General features: G+C 42.2%; 3 protein-coding genes across 4 annotated transcripts; 2 read left to right on the forward strand and 1 right to left on the reverse strand.

Moving 5' to 3' along the window:
- The first annotated feature begins 766 nt into the window (after positions 1-766).
- Positions 767-3,151, forward strand: LOC119229287 (dynein light chain Tctex-type 3-like). Of its 2 annotated transcripts, none has more exons than XM_037489532.2 (5): positions 767-912; positions 1,367-1,411; positions 1,507-1,630; positions 1,735-1,812; positions 2,096-3,151. In XM_037489532.2, the coding sequence occupies exons 1-5, from the start codon at positions 883-885 to the stop codon at positions 2,164-2,166; spliced, it is 348 nt and encodes a 115-aa protein (XP_037345429.1). In that variant the 5' UTR covers positions 767-882; the 3' UTR covers positions 2,167-3,151. The 2 variants fall into 2 exon arrangements, with proteins under 2 accessions (XP_037345429.1, XP_037345430.1); XM_037489533.2 differs by having other exon boundaries at positions 769-912; positions 1,370-1,411.
- A 268-nt stretch (positions 3,152-3,419) lies between these two features.
- On the reverse strand, positions 3,420-10,754 carry xk (X-linked Kx blood group (McLeod syndrome)). The gene is made up of 3 exons (XM_037489230.2): positions 9,844-10,754; positions 6,273-6,535; positions 3,420-5,409 (listed from the first exon to the last, which is right to left on the reverse strand). The coding sequence occupies exons 1-3, from the start codon at positions 10,086-10,088 to the stop codon at positions 4,484-4,486; spliced, it is 1,434 nt and encodes a 477-aa protein (XP_037345127.2). The 5' UTR covers positions 10,089-10,754; the 3' UTR covers positions 3,420-4,483.
- Positions 10,755-14,402: 3,648 nt separating this feature from the next.
- On the forward strand, positions 14,403-18,109 carry LOC119228300 (gastrin-releasing peptide receptor-like). Its single transcript, XM_037487655.2, has 3 exons — positions 14,403-15,077; positions 15,970-16,318; positions 16,798-18,109. Exons 1-3 carry the CDS (start codon positions 14,704-14,706, stop codon positions 17,110-17,112), a joined length of 1,038 nt encoding a protein of 345 aa, XP_037343552.1. The 5' UTR covers positions 14,403-14,703; the 3' UTR covers positions 17,113-18,109.
- The last annotated feature ends 1,101 nt before the right edge of the window (positions 18,110-19,210 follow it).

Below are 19,210 nucleotides of genomic sequence, written 5' to 3' on the forward strand. Positions count from 1 at the left end.
GGAGTTTTTCCTGTGCCGATGTGAGGGTTTCAGGACAGAGGATGTTGCATGTGTACAGGCTGTAAAGCCCTCTGAGGCAAATGTATTTTGTGATCACAAAAGCATTTTGGGCTATACAAAATAAAATGAATTGAATTGAACTGAATTCTGGGGTATCATTCATACCAAGTCTCAACCGAGTTGGCAACCGGACCCAGGGTGAATGCGTTTCTTTTCGATACTGGCCCTGGGTATTTTTGATTATAGCCCAGACGGCCTGATTCTGCATCCCGAGTGTTGAAACATCATAATGAGCTCAATGAGCTCCTTCACATGAGGAGGAGAACAGCCCTGATGTATTCACGTACAGGTTTAAAGTCATGGTAGGAAAAACTAGATTTCTTTTTCAGCAGTCATTAATGTGCCCATGCTAAAAAATAAGGAATAAAATAAATTTCTCATGTTTTCAAGTATTCAATAATCAAAGGCTCTATTGATGCCATACAATACATGACTGCCCAATGAGCTGCACAATACACAATGCTTGCAACAACCTACGACTTGCACTATACGGTGCAAACCAAGTGCCATATAGGCATTAGGTTTACTAAATATTAAGAACCTAGTTTTAAATATTTTTAACTCGAATGGCTGCTTTAGTTTTCCTGATGATTAATGGTGGGTTTACAATATTTTGATGAATGAGACGTCCGACAATTATGACGCTAGTTTTTAAGTGCGACTTTCACCACTGGGAGGCAGCGCAGGGAAATCAGTGTTGTCTTTTCTGCGCTCGTTGACTCAGGAAAACAGGAAGTAAACCGGAACAGAGTAGCTACAAGGAACTGTAACCGAGAGCCGGATACATTCATGTAATTAACTTAACTTACCTCTGTGTGAATAATGATGGAGGAATATAACTCTGGAGATGAGGTAAACTTGTTTTGAATACCACTTTAATCCAACTAATTAGATCTCTGCCGTTAAGCTCAAGAAGGCTGCCTCGGCATAGCTAACGTTAGCTTCTGTCAGCTAAATCCGCAGAAGCTAACGGTCATTTCCATCGAGGTGTGGTCACTGTCACCCTAACGTTAACAATCAAGTTGATGTGAGGTTTAAATGGGTATATTACCTAGCGTTTATAGATAAAGAAAAAAAATCATGATGGAAATATTACTACCTTAATTTTTAATGAAAAGTAATTCATCCAAGTTATTGAAATTAACATGTCATTTCTTTTTTAATTAACACAGATCTCTGCAGTTTTGTAAATATGTGATACAGATTTAGTCCATAGGGTGGTTCATTTGTGACTGGCAAATATGAAATAAAACACACCCGATGCCACCGACTGATAAAGTTTTTCCTTCTTTTTGAACTTTGACAGCAGGCTGTCTTCAATGCTGATGATGTCAACATCTCGGTTAAAGAGGTACGTTTTTACTTCTGGAAACATATTTTAATGGTGAATAAACTATCTAGTGTGACGCCAGCGGACATGTCTCTCTCTCTCTGGCTTGGTCTCAGTGTATCGAAGGTGTCATTGGTGGAGCAGATTACAACCAGAGTAAAGTGAACCAGTGGACGGCCGGTATAGTTGAGCACTCTCTGACTCATCTGGTGAAGCAAGGGCGTCCGTTCAAGTACATAGGTGAACCAACTTTCCTCCATGAACAGTCACCTGAGACCTAGGGACGCAACGTTGACACGTGACACATTTCTGACTGAGTAAGACTGCTGTCCGATGTTTTACAGTAAACTGCACCATCATGCAGAAGAGTGGTGCCGGTCTCCACACAGCCAACTCCTGCTACTGGGACACTGCCGCTGATGGTGAGAGATGAGATTTATAATTCGAGCTGGAACGCGTTGGAAATTGTTTGGGTTTCACTGCTGTTACCAAAAAAAGGTCTTTTGTCTTTTGTTTCGTTTTTCACAATACTTCTTTGCAATAAATTACTTGTTTAATTGGGATAATGTCAAGAGAAAGTGCTGATCATCTGTACAGTTATACCAATGGTAATGCTTGCTTTAGGTAATACAGAAATGGTATGGTTATTTATCAAAAATGCCACAGTATTGCCACTGATTTCTCCCACTTGTTTGTGTCTTTCAGGAAGCTGCACAGTCAGGTGGGAGAATCGCACCATGTACTGTGTGGTCGGAGTGTTCGCTGTGGCGCTGTGAGCTCCTCTCTCTGGACAGCATCATGTCTGATGCTTGAAACCGCAGCATGACCATGAAGCCATTGAGATCCTCAGATGTTTCCCTCTGTATGGGCACATCACTTTTTCTCCCACAGGATTGAAGAACATAATGGCAAAAAAAGGGTTGTGGTTTCTGAGTTGACAGCCTACGTTCGATTGAGAAAATACTGCTTTGGAAGGACAAAGCAAGTATTTTCAACCTAGAAGCAGTGCATTAAAATCTAAATGGATGCTAGTAATGTGAAACTCTATTCATTTTAAGCAGCAGGGCTCTTAGGATGACGGTGTCCGTTCATTCCAACAACTATTTGATAGATTGCCCCGAAGTTCTCTACCCATATTCAAGCCTTTGTCAGGATAAATTGTTTGTAGTTTTGGGATGAATTACTTTGCTTTGTCAGCAAATACTTGCAGGACTAAACACATTGTATTTAAAGCTATAAACTCAAATGTTGATGCTCAGATGGTGAACATGCTAAGTATACACGTATACTTGCTGAACATCAACGTGTCGTCTGTTGATGGTAGTGTTTAGCTCTGGGTACGGCCCCTGCTAGCAGGGCTATAGACTGCCAGTCTTGTCTTTTATTTATTTATGTACATTCCTAAATGTTACAGCTGCTGTTCTGGTATTTTTGGTGTTTAAGGAAATCAGACTTTTTTTCGTAGCTCATTGACTACTTACTACTACTATAAATTGTCTCCTAGTCTGAATTTGTGCTTTAGCGATCAGTCTGTAACTGAATATGACATATGTATTTCCAGCATGGAGTTCATTGGTCAGAAGGATAAATGCAATTTTCAAGACATTGTCTGTAGAAGTCCTCGATTTCTTCTTTAAAACTGAGTTTATGAAGACGTTTATTGGAACATTCTGTTCACAGCCTGCTTTTTTGTATTTTAGTGTTCTCTTCATATAAGAATGTGATTTGAATTACGCAAAGGTAATAAATATGAATCTTTCAGTTTTGGTGTTTGTCCACTAGATCTCCGTACAAGGTTAATGCGTGCGATGGTGGTAGTGTAGTGCACTGGGAGCCGTAAGGTTGGTTGTTCGAATCCCGGCTGCTCCATGTGCCATGTCGAAGTGTCCCTGAGCAACACACCTAACCCCTAATTACTCCCCAGGCAAAAATGTAATGCATGTGTTATAATGCAATGTAAGTTGCTTTGGATAAAAGCGTCAGCTAAATGGCATGTAACGTGTTGTAACTTAATAGAAAAATGTGACAATTTCCACATAGAAATATAGATTTATTTTTAAGTAGTATTATAGGCCTTTATTTTTGCTCTGTATGGGAATGTCCAATTTCTGCAACACATTTTTTTTGGCTCATCTTAAAAAAAAACAGTTAATTAATTTGATAAATGAGGCAGTCATCCTTCTGCAGATACATGGCGCAAAGGAGTAAGTGCAAAAACAAACACATTCTCTCTCATACACAATTATACATTTAAGGTTGCAAAAATACTTGATGCCGTCTTTCAGATGCTAAGATAATACATTTTAGTGTGCACTCGGTGTAAATATTCTATACTAGTGATACACAGACTTAGAGCCAACACCAACATTAGCTCTAATTACAAAAATGCAAACACATCTAAAAGCCTTTCACATCACTGCAACTGTTGCTCAGCAGTTAAAACAAAGCCACTTAAGTCCCTTTTGTAAACGTGCAAAAACATTACGCCAGAAGAAGGTCGTAATTTACAATTAATGTGTGATCAAACAGGCTCTTTACATAACGTGTGGAGATTCACATCTCATCGCCAATCACAAATACATCACAGAAGCAGCGCGTATTAATGATAAAGCTGTGATCAAGGAGTAAAAAAGCTGATTGCTTGCAGCCAGAAAACTACACAGAGTTTCAGAACACTCCCCCCTCCCGCCCTCTGTACAAAACAGATCCTCCCTCGTGCAGAAGTTCATCTGAGGCTCAACACATGCACACCTCCATGCCAGACACAGATATTAAATACAATCAATTCAAATGCATGGCGCCTTGGGATCAGTAATGCAGCATAGAAGTAGACACATTGAAAACAATAGAAGTAATTGCTGGGTCCATGACTTTATTTGTAAGCCTATCAAGAGCTTGTTGGTACTTCGGCTGATGAGGCATGTGCGCAACACCTTTGCTTCTGTTCACAACTGAACATGGTGTGTTGAGTTGAGTAGAGATGGACATATGATGAGGAATCAGTGGTGGAGGGGTTCATGTGGCACTTGGAGGGTTAAAGCGAGTCTGATCAGACTGTCCTCTCCTCTCTCCTCTTGGTGGCACGTGTTCGCTTTAAGCATTGCAGGATACGCTGTGGTTAATGTCACCGTTGATTCCACCGCATATATTATGACCCAGTTCATTAGCATTCTCATAGATTGTATCAGTGAGCATGTCGTACGACGTTTCATTAGGCACGTCGTCTGCGCTGTCGCTGGCGGAGTCGGGGGCCTCGTCATTAGGCGGCCCTGTGCTTTTGGTGGGACGGGGCGCCTCTCCCATCGGCCTGTTCTGTGGGGAAGCAGAATTGTACATGAGACAAAGGAGAGACGAGCAGTTCCAAAGTCCCTGGGTCATGCTGGAAGAGAAGAGCCTCCGACACGGGTGACAAAACTGGTAGAAGACCAGCATGAAGAAGATGGCGATGGCGTAGGCGACCAGCAGCTGCAGCACCAGCAGCGGCGCACAGAAGAACTTGTAGAAATCCGTTTTGTAGATGTACCACAGCAGGAGCAGCGAGGCGTTCTCCACGAAGCGCATCATGTAGTACACGGCCATGCGATACCAGTTCTGGGACTTGTTAATGAGGTCCGGGTCGTTGAGTTTCACCTGCACGGCTGACCAGCAGAACATGTTGATGCCGGCGTAGAGGAAGGTGAGCAGGCAGAGCACGATGGTGGTTCCCACCCTGGTCAGAGTCTTTTCGATATTCTCAGGGAACGGTGAGTGGCTCTGCCAGAACAGGATCCACGGGTACAGGAAGAAAACCAGGAAGTTGAGCAGAACCACAGGCAGGACCCAGAGCTGCAGCACAGAGCTGAACAGAACCAGAACCACCACGCGAGTGGCGATCTCAAAGCTCCTCCACAGGAAAATGCACACGTAGGCCATGGGGCGGACGTCCACTTCATAGTCATCATATTTGATCTTAATGGCCAGGATGTTGCAGCGCAGTGCTCCGTACACAATAGACAGGAGGGAGATCACCATCAGAGTGCCTGACAGTGTAAAAAGAGAGATAGATAATTGAGCTATGCGTGTCCTCTAAAATTCATTTGGGTTCATTTTTTTTACTTTGTCTTTGTTAGCAGATTACAAATGGCTGGTATCATGCATGTTTTTCTGTCCCGAAAATATAGGGCAACACAAATACATAAATAAATCAATATTACAGTGTATGGTGTTTATGCGATGTGTTGGAAGCCCCACATCAGCACTTTAGAGGGGCTTTCTCAGCTTAGGACGAAATCACATTTTTGTTTATTAGTGCCCAGCAGTGGAGGGATCATAACAGAAAACATTTGGTACTAAAAAGACTTCAGATATACTTGATTTTGTTTTTGTTCAAAAGCATGACTGTGGATTTGCCCCCTTGTCCCCGCCATAGATAATAATGTACAATAATGTACATTTCTGCCTTTGTGGACCTCTCCTTTAAAAAAGGCCCTGAAGCTCCCTTTCATCATGAAATCGGTAAGCGTGAAATAGAAGTGTCAGACGATCCGGAGCAGAAGAAAAGATTTATGTATCCAGAACGCCATTTATCTCATCTAACTTGAAGACCAGATGCCTTAGTTTGACCTTGTGTGAAACTTCTATAAATCTCTCTCAGAAACAGAACTACTGGCTCCCTCAAAGTGTTGGACAGCCAGGTGTGCACATACTGACGGAGAGAATCACCATTTTCCCTCCTCTGAATCAGAGAGGTGGTTACATAACACCTCTTTGACTCATGAAAACACCATCCTCTTATTTCCAATACGGCTCTTAGCTGATCGGCCCACATCGCGGTGGAGCTGGGTGGGGGGGTGGATTAAGTGGACATGTGACATAAGTTTAAAGAGTCAAACCTCCTCCTCACCTCGTCCGATGGAGACCCCCTGCTGCAGGATGCAGATGTAGAGCTGGAGGGTGAGCTGGGGGGCCGATCCCAGGAAGGCCTGGATTACCGAGGTGCGGGCGAAGGCGGCTCGGTGTGTAAACAGTTTCCCCTCCGCCTGCCCCACTTGCCGCTCCACCTCCTCCGACTGGCCCCGGCGAGGCATCTGCTTCTTCCTGATGATGCTGACATAGGGCTCCTCCACACGGCCCACACTGCCATAGATGCAGAACGCCTCCAGACACCTGCAGCAGCACACCATTAACAGCAGCCACTGGTTAAACCACGTTTAACTTTTTACAAAATAGAAGGAAATGTGGAGAGAGAAAGCGATCAAATGCAGATACAAAAACCAGATTCACGCTTATTCAAAACATTTTGTGACATTTCAGCGTAGTGCGAGGAATGTGATTTTGCTGAAGTTTCTCATAATAATCATTTTCAGCATACCGACCTCCCGGAGTGTGCACATTATAAATATTGGAAAAGAAAGCAGCTTTAACCAGGTTTGTTCTGAAAGACAAATGTATTCGTGAAAATGTGAATGTTTTATCCAGGGCGTCAAATTATCCCAATATTAAGTGCTTTTAATATTTAATATATAATATTAAGTTTTAATCTATTCAATTCAATTCAATTTCCATTATGATTACAGAGCACATCTTTAAAACTGTCTGTTCGTTTAAAACCACGGTCCAAATTTAAACGCTCACATTTGCAGCTGTCCCCCACTCATTGAAATGACTCACCCCAACCCGACTCTCAGGTCTTCAAACAATACCAATTTGAACACCAAAAAGCTACAGTAAAAGGTTCATATAAAGCCTTTTTTTTCAACACTCGCTCAGTTAGGCCAGGAATAATTTATGAACGTGTAAGATCAACATGTTTAGCTAAATGTTCACGAGCATTGAGCTGTCTGTTAATTTGAATGTCCAGACAGCCGTCACATGTGTGCAGGTCCAGACGAGGTCGAGGCTGCGCTGGTGCACAGCATCGCTTTAACACCGAGCCAGGAGGGTTTAATCCACAGGGGAGCTGAGCGGCAGACGGTTTATCAGCTGGAGTGGCACGCACCACCGACTCCATTAAAATAGAGACAAATAAATAAGAGTGGAAAGGTTGAGTCCGTCGGTGGCTCTTTCAGATTGTAGAAAACAAATGATCTAAGACTCATAGAAGAATGAAGAGATGAAGATAAGTCCCAAACTGAACTGATCTTTATCCTGTTTGAGGTGAAAAGAGGAAGTGCAGACAGATTTTGACTGAATAATCTTGATTTATAGCAGCTTTAATCCATTAGGGGTGCAACGGATCATAAAATCTAACGATTTGGACTGTATAGCCTCCCAGAGCGGATCACAGATCATCGCAAATTAAAAAACCAAAAAACAATAACTTAAGATCTTTTAGATAACGTTATGAAGTTTACCAATTGTCATGGATCTTTCGGATGTTTAAATACATAGCAGCTGGTCCACATATCATGTCCAATATCTATTAATGCGGTTGGGAAAACATCTGCCTCAAACGACTGGATTTTATGAGATCAAATGTGAACACATGAGGATAATGTTATTTTTAAAGGAGCCCAGCCCTGTCCAGTAAGCTACTGGTGCCTCGTGGAACAAGGCCAATCCGTGTCTTCACCCCAACAACTAGAAGCACAATGTGCAGAAACACATCAAGGGTCCCAGCCAAAGCGCTCAAAACAACTTCCTGTTGTTTCAATCAGCAGCGACAACTATCTTTAGCTAAAAAGCTCTGATGGCCTACTGTGCCGATTCAAGGTGAGCCCAGAGAAACTTAAACAAGCTTCTGTTATCAAACTCTGCACATATTATGTTGTAGCATTAACGATAAGAAAACCACCTTTTTGAGGGGGTGGGGGAGTTTCAACGTTACAAAAGATGCAAAAAACAAAGTACGCAGACCTTGAGTCAAGATTGTTTAGTCAAACTCCAGCAATGCATTTTTAACCTCTAAGACAAAGACAAAATGATCCAACCATCCTATCCTAGATCAGATGAGTGGTTTCAGCCTCGACAGCAGTGTCGCTGCATTTATGATGCTAAAGAATAAGCTGATGGATGATATTTGACAAGTGTTGGTTGTTGAGGAAGTTGGCAGTACAGACAGACGCTTCCCTCCCTGCTTGTGTTGTCCGAGATAAGGAGCTGCAGCCGCTGTGTGCTATTCTTAGATATGCTCTTCACTGAGGAAAGATGTTAAAGTCTGAACAGTAATCATCTGAAGCCACTCGAGGGGAAACAGGCCGGCCGGGGTCACATCCACAGAGGCCTCGGCTGGGGCGTCAACATGTTTGCTCAACTGGTCGAGCAGAGAAAGCCATGAAATATGGATGTTTCTGTGACGCTGTGAATATAGCGGCCTCTTTCAGTCAACGTTCATCCTCAAGCTGAAGGCTTGCTGAATGGTGAGAAGCCTGCATGAAGTTCTGCATGAAAAAAAAACGTACTGATCCATCGAGTCCAAGCTAAGTGCATTTCTTGCCTCTTTTATATTTCAATGATGACTTGCACAGAGATGAAAGACGTATGCATACTGAATAAACTCATTTTTGGATATATTTTTTTGTGTTTTATAATGTTTAGGCCTGTGGTCATTAAGTTACTTGCTGCCACATGCAAATATTTGACTAGAAATATATGAAAACCACCGATCCCAAAATTTGCTGCCGGCTGAAAGTTTCATTTTCATTTAAATCTCATAATGGTTTTCCAATGGGGCTGCAACTAACTTTTATATAGTCCAAGGTTAGGTTCTTAATGTTTTTCATTCGCCTCTAAACTCAAAGAGATTCAGTTTACTTCGAGATAAAACAAAGAAAATCACCAAATTGTTAAATTGGAGGACCAAATGTTAGGACGTCTTTTCTTCAACAATAGCACAAAAGCTTTATAAATACCAAAAACGACATGCTGATCGATCAATCCACTTGTCCTTTCAGCGTTTGTCTCTGTATATTTTAATCTCCCCATGTGGTCTTTTGTTTGATATGTGACAACATGGTTGCTCTGACAGCAGGGAGGCTTTAAACATGCAGGATTAGGCTGCTTCAACTGGGGCTGATGGTCCCTCCACATCAGGGCTTACACCGATTAGGCCTGTTAGGGTCCTCCGTCATAACAGCATGTGGAGGCTTCTTCTTCTCCATGAATACATCAGCCGCAGCTGAACATACACGAACAGCAAAAGAGGAGATGTCAGTGAAAGCTGCTCCTATTCGCAGGAGTGGCAGCCGGCTGTGTGGTTTATGGAACATATCGATACGCTTATTGATCAGCTGTTTGTCCCCGAACTCGATGGGGGAGTCAATCCCTGCAGCCGCATGTATGCAGCCAGCTGGAGACACACACACACACCAAAAAAGACCGAAGTGAATGAAAACAAAGAGCATGTGCGCCATGCACTCGGTAGAAATTACACAAATCGGCCCCTTTCAATCGCGTGATTGGGGGGGTACAGCTGGATCACAGCGGGGGGCGCGCAACAACCACCCGTGGGAGATATTGAACACGCCAGCACTGACCTGACTACGGGTCCGAGCTGCAGGATGTGCAGCAGCAAGACGAGCGGTCGGTCCCTGCTCAGGTCCCGATGGATGAAGGTGAGGGTGAGCTGCACCAGCACGGACGGCACGAGCGTGAAGAGGAGCGTGAGACCCTGCCAGATCTGGTCTCCGGCGGAGCGGTACGTGGAGCTGAGGTAGAGCGCCGCCGTGGTCTCGGCCGTGAACAGAGACACCGACACAAAGATGGAACTGGGGAGGCGCATCCTCGCTCACTCCGCCATTTGGGTCCGGGCGTCCATACCGCCGCCACCGGGGAGTCGGTCAGCCCGCCCTGCCGGAAGGGACGGCGTTGTCACGGTCCTCCCGCTGCCCCTGCAGCTCATTTGCAGGCAGAGGGTGTGTGTATTTTTTCCACGGAGAAGTGTCGTCCCGAATGGAGTCTGTGGAGGGCGCACGGGGCGCTGCGGTCTCCGTAGTGCGTCGTGTGCTCGCGAGAACCGTCGGCCACTGAGGCGAGACCCCCTGCTGTGGGGTCTGGAGATGTCTCTCTCTCCCTCTCTCTCTCTCTCCCCCCTCTGGCATGGTTTGTATTCGGCAAGATGTGAGACTAGTCTCCCTATATTGGGAATACATAAATAGCACAAGAGTAGGCCTACAGTGTGATTGTCTGATCCCGTTCACACAATTTGAATGAAAAGATAAAAAGGAAGGACAACAAGAAAGTGTTACAATATAATTCTAATTATTATTACAATAACTATAATATAATTGTTTGCGTGCGTGGACGTGTTTCAATAATTCAATCAATTCGAAATCCCAGGAACTCCTGTTTGTAACGCGTATTTGTTCAAGTGTAAACAAAGTGTTCTCTTCCACTCACTAATGACATGTTGTCCCTTTGGTGTGGAGGTGACCAATGGAGAGCTGATCAATCAGGAAGTCCTCAGAAGGAGGGTGGCACAGATGGTGACACCTAGGATTATATCATTCAAAGACAAAAGACTTGATGCATGATCTTTATGTTTATTCAACTATGCTGCAAGAATTTTAATTTCCTGTTAATGATTGTTAACGGTGTCGAGTTCAATCTTTCTTCAAGGAATACACACCAGATATTTAGTTTAGTTTACATACACAAATAATATATCTTAGGATTTATTTAAGAGAGTTGATTGACATAACTATTGCTCTTTTGAAATTTCTGATAATGTAACATTTGAGTTGTTTTGTATTACATTTTAAAATGTATTATTTTACAACGTGGGGGTTGCATTAATCTTTCAATAGAAGCCTTGTATCATATAATACTTTATCTACCACACTTCTACAAACGCTTTTGCCCACTGCATGTATTATATTGTACTATTGGTAGTCATATTTTCTTTTTTTTAATCAATTATTTCTGATGTATTTCTTTGTCCAAGATGTGAAATTTCAATTTTCATGGACGATATGAGGTTTTCTTCTCTTGTCTGTCAAATTACTGCTACGCTTGATCCTCCCTCACTGAGAGCAAACCACTCAAGATCACTGTCATTGTTCCTAAATAGTGGAATGAGCTCTCTGATGACATCAGGACTGCAGAGAGCCTTCACATCTTCCACCGCGAACTATAGACACACCTCTTTAGACTACACCTCGACTAAAAACACTAACAAATTGTAGCACTTCAACTGTACTTGTAATGGCTCTTATCTATAATAAGTTGTAAATCGGTTTATTTTATGAAATTGCACTTTCTTGTTTCTTATTCTTCTGAGTTTGTATCCTTATGGTTGAAGTGCACCTAATTTGCTTTAGATGGAAGACATGTATTGTAATGTTCCTTATGCAATAAAACATATAGATCACGATGTAATGTAAGAGTATTGTCAACGATTCAATAGGTAATGTTTTAATTTGAATGCATTTCATAAAGGTCTCATTATAGTCATGTGAGGCTGTGAATCCAGTTAAAATCAATGATGTTACATTGAAAACAAAATCCCTTTTTGCCTGAAGGATTTTCAGTTTTTAATGTGCTCATTATTTTTTACCATCAGAAGTAGAAACGAGTTTTTATGGCTTTTTATCATATTTGTGAGGGAGTCCGCCACCGACTGTGCTTTGAACTTAAAATGATATTCTTGAACTGACACTATTTTTTCGCAGACTCATAAAACTGCAGTCCAACCAACTTTGTTTACTTGAAAACAGGGCAGCCTGAACAAATTAAATTTGTTGAACAATTAAAATTCACTTCGATCACAGTTTCCATCTCTGTTCTTTATGCTTCTTCTTCAGTGCAGCTCTTGGGCTATGGGCAGAGGGGGTGTGTCTTTTAAGGTCAGTGAACAAAGCAGCAGTAAGCCAGGCTCCATTCCTACAAAGACACTAAACAGAGAGGACCCCGGTCTGCTCGGCTGCAGGAGTCGGACCAGAAAACCAAACTGTCCCCGACAGGCCTTCAAACAGATTGTGGCCATTCATCACCAAGCAGGAGCCGGTTTTTTACTCTCCCGCTTGTTTAAATATTTTAGTTTACAGCCTTATGGGGGTGTACGAGGTTACTCAAGTCCAGGGATCACAAAAGTCATTAGAATTCATGTTTTATTACATAAGTGCATCCCCCAGAGCCACAGAGTTAGTGTTGGGAGGGTTTCACTGGTGGTGTTTGACCTCATGACCTGAGAATATAGCCCTGTACTAAACAGTGGTCTTTGAACGTGGCACGTGTACTTTTAGCTATCTGTGTCACGATAAGAATAACTAATTTCTCAAAAGAAACCAAATAATGAACTCCTTCATATTCCGGCAGTTCAGCATCTTGTCCATGAGGTGGCGACAAACGCCATGGTCTGCTCTCCTTGGTGCTGACGGAAAAGTCCAAAACGGGTTTGTCCACTCATCATGACCATTGAATACAGCATTTATTAAACAAATACACAGTAACGTATCTTTATGTGGAATTCTTTATTGTTGTGATTTTCCTTAACTTTAATATTACATTATCTGAAGTACTGTTGTCGACTCGAGTGCACATTTAAGGTATTGTCAATCCCTCTTCTGTCATAATGTCATAATTATAATCCAGTCTTCACTACATTTCAGATGGAAATGTTGAACTTTTTACTCCACTACATTTATATCACAGCTGCATTCAATTTGCAGATTACAATTGAACTTGATTGAACACTCATTTTTGAAATATAACTCTTTAAAGATTAAACCACTGGTTGAAAAAAACGTCAATTCCACTTGTAAGACATGAACCCGGGATGTCTGACATAACCCTGTATCCTTAAAACTTAATTTTCTGCTGATACATTGATTACTATGATACATCCAATAATGTCCAAATAATAATAATAATGTATCAGACACAAGGTTTCTTTCCAAACCCAAAACAATCTCATAAAATAAAACATGATGCATGGCTCACTTCTTAAGATCACTTAACACGTGAAATAGTGCTAATAAGCATCACATATCAGACTTCTCTACAGCTTTAATCATTTCCAAGGTGATACAAATTATTTTCTGAGTTGAGTTTGTGTCACATAATTTGTCTTTATCTTTATTCAGTTGAATGCCAAGGGAACATGTAGAAGCAAAGGTCATTATGAATTTAGAGCTAATTGGGTGAAAAAATAGAAAGAGCATTCAAATTGAACAAAGAATTTTCTATTTTTTATGTTGAAATGGAAGGACACTGATGATGGAGAGAGCTGTGGTGTCGAGGAGGTCGACTCTTCATCACAGAAGAACAGATGTGGATGGAGTTGCATTCAGAGATTTGAAAAATATAATTTGGTTCAAGGCGGTTGATGTACATAATACTTGAAATAGCAGGCAGTGCAATAAGCAGCAGCTTTCAAAGAGTGTCACATTAAAGTGTGTATCGAGTCCAAGCAGCCTTTTTACTTTGATTGATGTTTTTCCCAGAAGTTATTTTGTTTTTGGTGGGGCGGTACTTTAAAGAACTACCAGCCATTTCGTTCTTTGAAATCAAATTTGGCAACAGAAAAGTCTGGAAAATCCAATTGGTTTAGAGAAGCATATTTTCATCTATGTTATCTAATCCTTTGATACGGAAAAACTGAATTAGCATTTATATTAGAAAATGATGTTGAGCCTAATTGGCACCATCTGATGCACAAACAACAAATAAGGACCTTTAACAGTATATAGATTTTTGACATTTCGAACAAAAAAAAACACGTTTTGACCTTTTAAGAGACCCCTGAAAGTCAGTAATATCATTTTGGTCGTACTCTTTCACTTTATTTTATGGATTAGCTATTTTAAAATGCTTTGCAATGACAACACACACATATCTAATAATATACATTGCTTATTGTAAGGAATGATGTAACTGACGCAGCCCACACGGACAACCCTTTGTTACACAGCATTGGGTACACAATTAAGGCGTTGACACCGTTTTTACACAAAAAAAAAGATTTTTTTAATGATGAGACTTATATATAATTAATACTGTTGTGAGAACAGCGGCCACCTGAAGATGTCCTCCTCCAATGCAACTGTCTTTAAAAATAAGATAGCATTTTACTCTAATGGGTCCTTCAATAACTTAGGAATTCAGCGTACCTCTTCATTCTTACTTCCAGCTACTTCCACTGGCATTTAAACGCTGTTCATCTCACAACGAGCCGGATGTAGTGAGCAGGTGATCCCTCCAGATTACATCCAGGGACCTCTTGGTGTAACTTTGGACATTTTCCCGATACATTTAGACGAGTTTGAGGTTTTAAAACTCTTGAGCCTTTTTCCCGCCCCTGTCCCTCGCAAAATGACGCGCGCAGAGGCGGGAGGTCACATCGTTTATAAAGTCTCGTCTCCTGCTGGAATCACCCGTCTGTCCGTGTCCACCTCGTCATGAGCCCAGAGGACAGCGCGGCTCTGGTCCTCAATGTTTCCACCGAGGAGCCTCAGCCCTACAGCATCTGGCTTCCGGGCATCCCGGTCGCCGCCGTCTACGGGATCATCATCGTCGTGGGTCTGGTGGGCAATGTGACGCTGATGAGGACGTGTCTGACGGTGAAGTCCATGCGGACGGTGCCCAACTTGTTCCTGTCCAGTCTGGCTCTGGGGGACGTGCTGCTGCTGGTCACCTGCGCCCCGGTGGACGCGAGCCGCTACCTGGTGGACGAGTGGCTCTTCGGCCGCGTGGGGTGCAAGTTGATTCCGTTCATCCAGCTCACCTCGGTGGGGGTCTCCGTGTTCACCCTCACGGCGCTCTCCGCTGACCGGTAGGCTCCTCTTACGCAGTGACTTATCTTCTGGATTAGACATGCGTTTTACTTAGATTCCATGGATGTATGTATGGTATGAGGATGTGAGTAGGGAGAGAGGGGGAGGGAGCTACTTCACTTTCAACCTCAATATCGAAAACTGGCTATTTCATCATTTGTATTCGGTTGGGGAATTTACAGGTTATAGGAGTATACGTTTTAGACTCAAAGGAACAAAGTAGCACTTTTTCTTACAACACGTTTTTTAAAATTTGTGTCACAAATAAACAGAAAGTTGACAAAAACAGACAAATGTTTTTCCTAAATGAATATGTCCCACTGTGACGTCACTGAATATCTGCTTACCCAGAAACCTATTTTGTGCCCCCTGTTGATACTGTGATGAATGCATTGCTAATTGAGTTTGTCACTTCACTGCATTTCCATTTAAAAAATAATAATAATGGAGACTGACGGAAGATAGCACATTTCCATGTATTAGACATTTCTTTTTCTCTGATAAATCTACATCTACATGAGATTGTAAGCTTAAAGTTAGACCACTAATTTCAGTTTCAATACTTATTTCATTTAAGCTCAACACATGACCCAACCCTTGCAAGAAGGAGGAATTTGTACAATTAACAATATTGTTCCTTTTACATTTTGGTTTATACGACAACTTGATATTAGTTACTGTAAGGAGGCACCACAATCTTGATTTCGTTTTTTGTCATTTAATTTCCTTACATAACAGTTTCGATGCTGCTCCTTCTCCATACCTAATTATATTTGACCATATCTGTGACCTACGTCCAGATCAAAGCCTATTCTAGAATGATGTGATCAGTTCAGATCATCCACAAGTTGGGGGAAAAAAACGGTGCCAGTGATGCTCCTCTGTGTCCAGGTACAAAGCCATCGTCCGACCTCTGGACATCCAGCGGTCCAGCGCAACACTCAGCTTCTGTTTTCGAGCCGGCGCCATCTGGCTGCTCTCTGTGACTCTGGCCATTCCCGAGGCTGTCTTCTCCGACCTGCACTCCTTCACCAGCTACACCAACGAGACGTTTGTGACCTGTGCGCCCTACCCCCACACCGGGGAGATGCACCCCAAAATCCACTCCACCGCCTCCTTCTTCGTCTTCTACGTCATCCCACTCCTGGTCATATCTGTTTATTACTTCTTCATCGCTCGCAGTCTGATCAGGAGCTCTGTGGACGTCCCGGCTGAAGGACACCCGCACCTCCAGAAACAGGTCTTGATTGCAGGCTTTCATTTTTTTGTAATCTCATTTACAAAGAGATCTTTATAGACCACTCTGTATTTACATCGAGAGAACCTTGATTGTCACACATCGAAACTCTCTGAATGTCAGTAGAATAGTGTAACATTTCAAATGATACTGTACTGATGATACAGATCAGACTATCCGATAGGTCTTTAGTCATAAACCAACCCAGTAACGATTTAAATGTTGATCCGATTAAGGAGTTAAATGAAAAAAAGGATGAACAATTAGATTTGGATGTTTTTGTAGGGCTAAATTGTATAGCAATCAGTATCTACGATACAAGCAGCAGACGGAAAAAAGGAACATGAATAAACGTTTCCATTGTTGTAAAATGATGCGTTTTGAGAATGTGTCGGTGGAAAAGCACCACTAAGGTACGTAGGAGCCATGAGCGTCTGTTAAATGGTAGAAGCCGGTCTCTCTCCTCTCTTCTCTTCTGTCAGATCAAGTCCAGGAAGCGTCTGGCCAAAACTGTGCTGGTCTTTGTGGGTTTGTTCGCCGTCTGCTGGCTGCCCAGTCACGTGATCTACCTGTACCGCTCCTACCACTACGGCCAGGTGGACACCTCGCTGGGCCACTTCATCGCCAGCGTTGGCGCCCGCGTACTGGCCTTCACCAACTCCTGCGTGAACCCGTTCGCCCTCTACCTGATGAGCAAGCGCTTCAGCAAACACTTCAACCAGCAGCTCGCGTGCTGCACGTCCCCCAGACGCCTGTACAGTCAAAGCAGCGGCAGCACAAACATCACCACCGTCTGACATCACCCGTGTGTTGCACGGACTCGAGGTGTGTTTGTTGAGATCGTTTCACACATGTTCACCTCTGATTTGGGCATTTTGAATGTTACAATCATTTGTCTTTTTTTAAAAGTACAAAAACACCTTGAAATGATGTGAAGTGATTAGCGGTCAACTATCCACGTGTAACAATGCGTCACATGTACTATACACTCTAAATGTATGAATGTACCCTATATGTAAAGTCACAACAGAAAAGTGGCAACAAAATGACGGGCTTAATAAAAACAATAACAACAAACCTGCAATTAAGACATATGGGGCAGTTCAATAAAGAACAACAAATCCTCCCTCCTCACAGTCAGGAACACCATTTCCTAAATATTCATTATTTATACATGTATGTCTGAAAATATCTAATAATGGAGAGGGATGGTTCGCAATGGAGATGCCTACTGCTGGAGCTAAAGCAGAAGGTCCTTCTGACATTTGATGATGCAATGTTCTGAACATCCGCTGCTCTGTGCGGTAGACGTGGTGACCTAAGAATTGTTTGTCAAATGTTTAATAGAATTGTCAAATGTCGCATTTTGATTTAAATATTATTTTTTCACAGTGAAAAAGATGAAAGGAAAAGGATGAAAGAAGGATATTCAGAGACTGTGAATATTTTTTCATGTTTTGCATTTTTAGTCATAGGCGTCCACATCTCAAAAGCTCTTGGATGTATTGCCATGATACCTGAAACTGTGGTTTATTCATTTTATGTTGACCAATGATTGAAGCTTGAGTAATGTATGGTGATAGCAGTTTAACAGTGTAGTAGATAATATGAATAACGTGTAACTCACAGAACTGCGGTGTACACTTGTGGTTTTATTATGGTCCTCACCTGGAATATGTTGATATTTATGTTGAGTTGATCTTTTCATCTGGTCATCATATTTATGAGAGCGTTTTGCGATTGAACTTTAAGCTGTTAAAACTAAATAAAAAATAATCTGAATGGATGTGAAACCCAGACGGGATTCTGTCTCTATGCTACATTTCTCTCCGCAGAGTGAAAGACTGCTGCACATCTGACCTTTAAACACGGAGCAACACGTGAAGTGAATGGAGCTCAATATTGAAGCAATATATCATTTGAACCATTAATTTAATGACATTGTAAATTCTCTTTGTATTTAATCTGTAACCTATAAACCCACTGTGAACTGTGGTGTCAACGTTCAAATTGCTTAATCCAGGGGGCCCTCTGTTTTCAACACCTTCCGAGGTGGCTTTAAAGGTGAAGATGAAGGAGTTTGTCACAGGTAGAGCATGTATCCGCTGACTGAAGAGACGCCACAGAATCACAACACAGTGTCTCTCCCTTTCGATTCTTCGGCTGAAGGTCGAGGCTTTTCTTTGCTGTTTGGATGAAGACACGTCAAGTTAAATCAGATCAAATACGATTTTTTCAGGGCTTTGGGGAGGTGACCTTTCAGGGTGACATTTGAAGGCCGGAAATTAATTTCCCTTCAGCAGTGCCGCCTTTAAAACCCAGACCATCGCTCAGTTCATCAGATCTTTTTTGTTTCACATGTACTTCCTTGAGTCTGCCTTCTCCTTTAATGTCTCAGATCTGACAGCGCTTCTCAATCTGGGCAAATTCCTAATACAGTTTTTTTTATTATTCCTAAGTCATAAAACTGTTGGTATAACAAAGACTGTGGTCATTGAAGGCAATTTAGCGAGTTATGGGTGGCCGATAAGAATAATGTTCACAGAATGTGGGGAGGGAGGATCCTCGGCCTGGTGGATTTCATTGTGGGAAAGCCAGAGGATAGACATGTGTGCACATATAGCAGGTGGAAGAAACTCTCCTTGAAAGTCCTCAAATCACTGCAGATGTACTATATTAAGGATTCTAAATTACTATTCATAAGCCACAATATCAACATCCACGGCAACTAGTGCCACACAAATCAGACTTCTGACTTCAAGCAACAATCAGTACAGTGTCCCACGGAGCAATTGTGGAATTGGGAGCCAATTGCAGACAAAACAGTAAAAACCTCACAGCTAAATGAAAATGCAGCTCTTATTGTTTTCATTTACGCAAAAACAGAGGCACACT

Source organism: Pungitius pungitius, chromosome 10 (assembly GCF_949316345.1).
Source record: "Pungitius pungitius chromosome 10, fPunPun2.1, whole genome shotgun sequence".
NCBI lineage: Eukaryota > Metazoa > Chordata > Actinopteri > Perciformes > Gasterosteidae > Pungitius > Pungitius pungitius.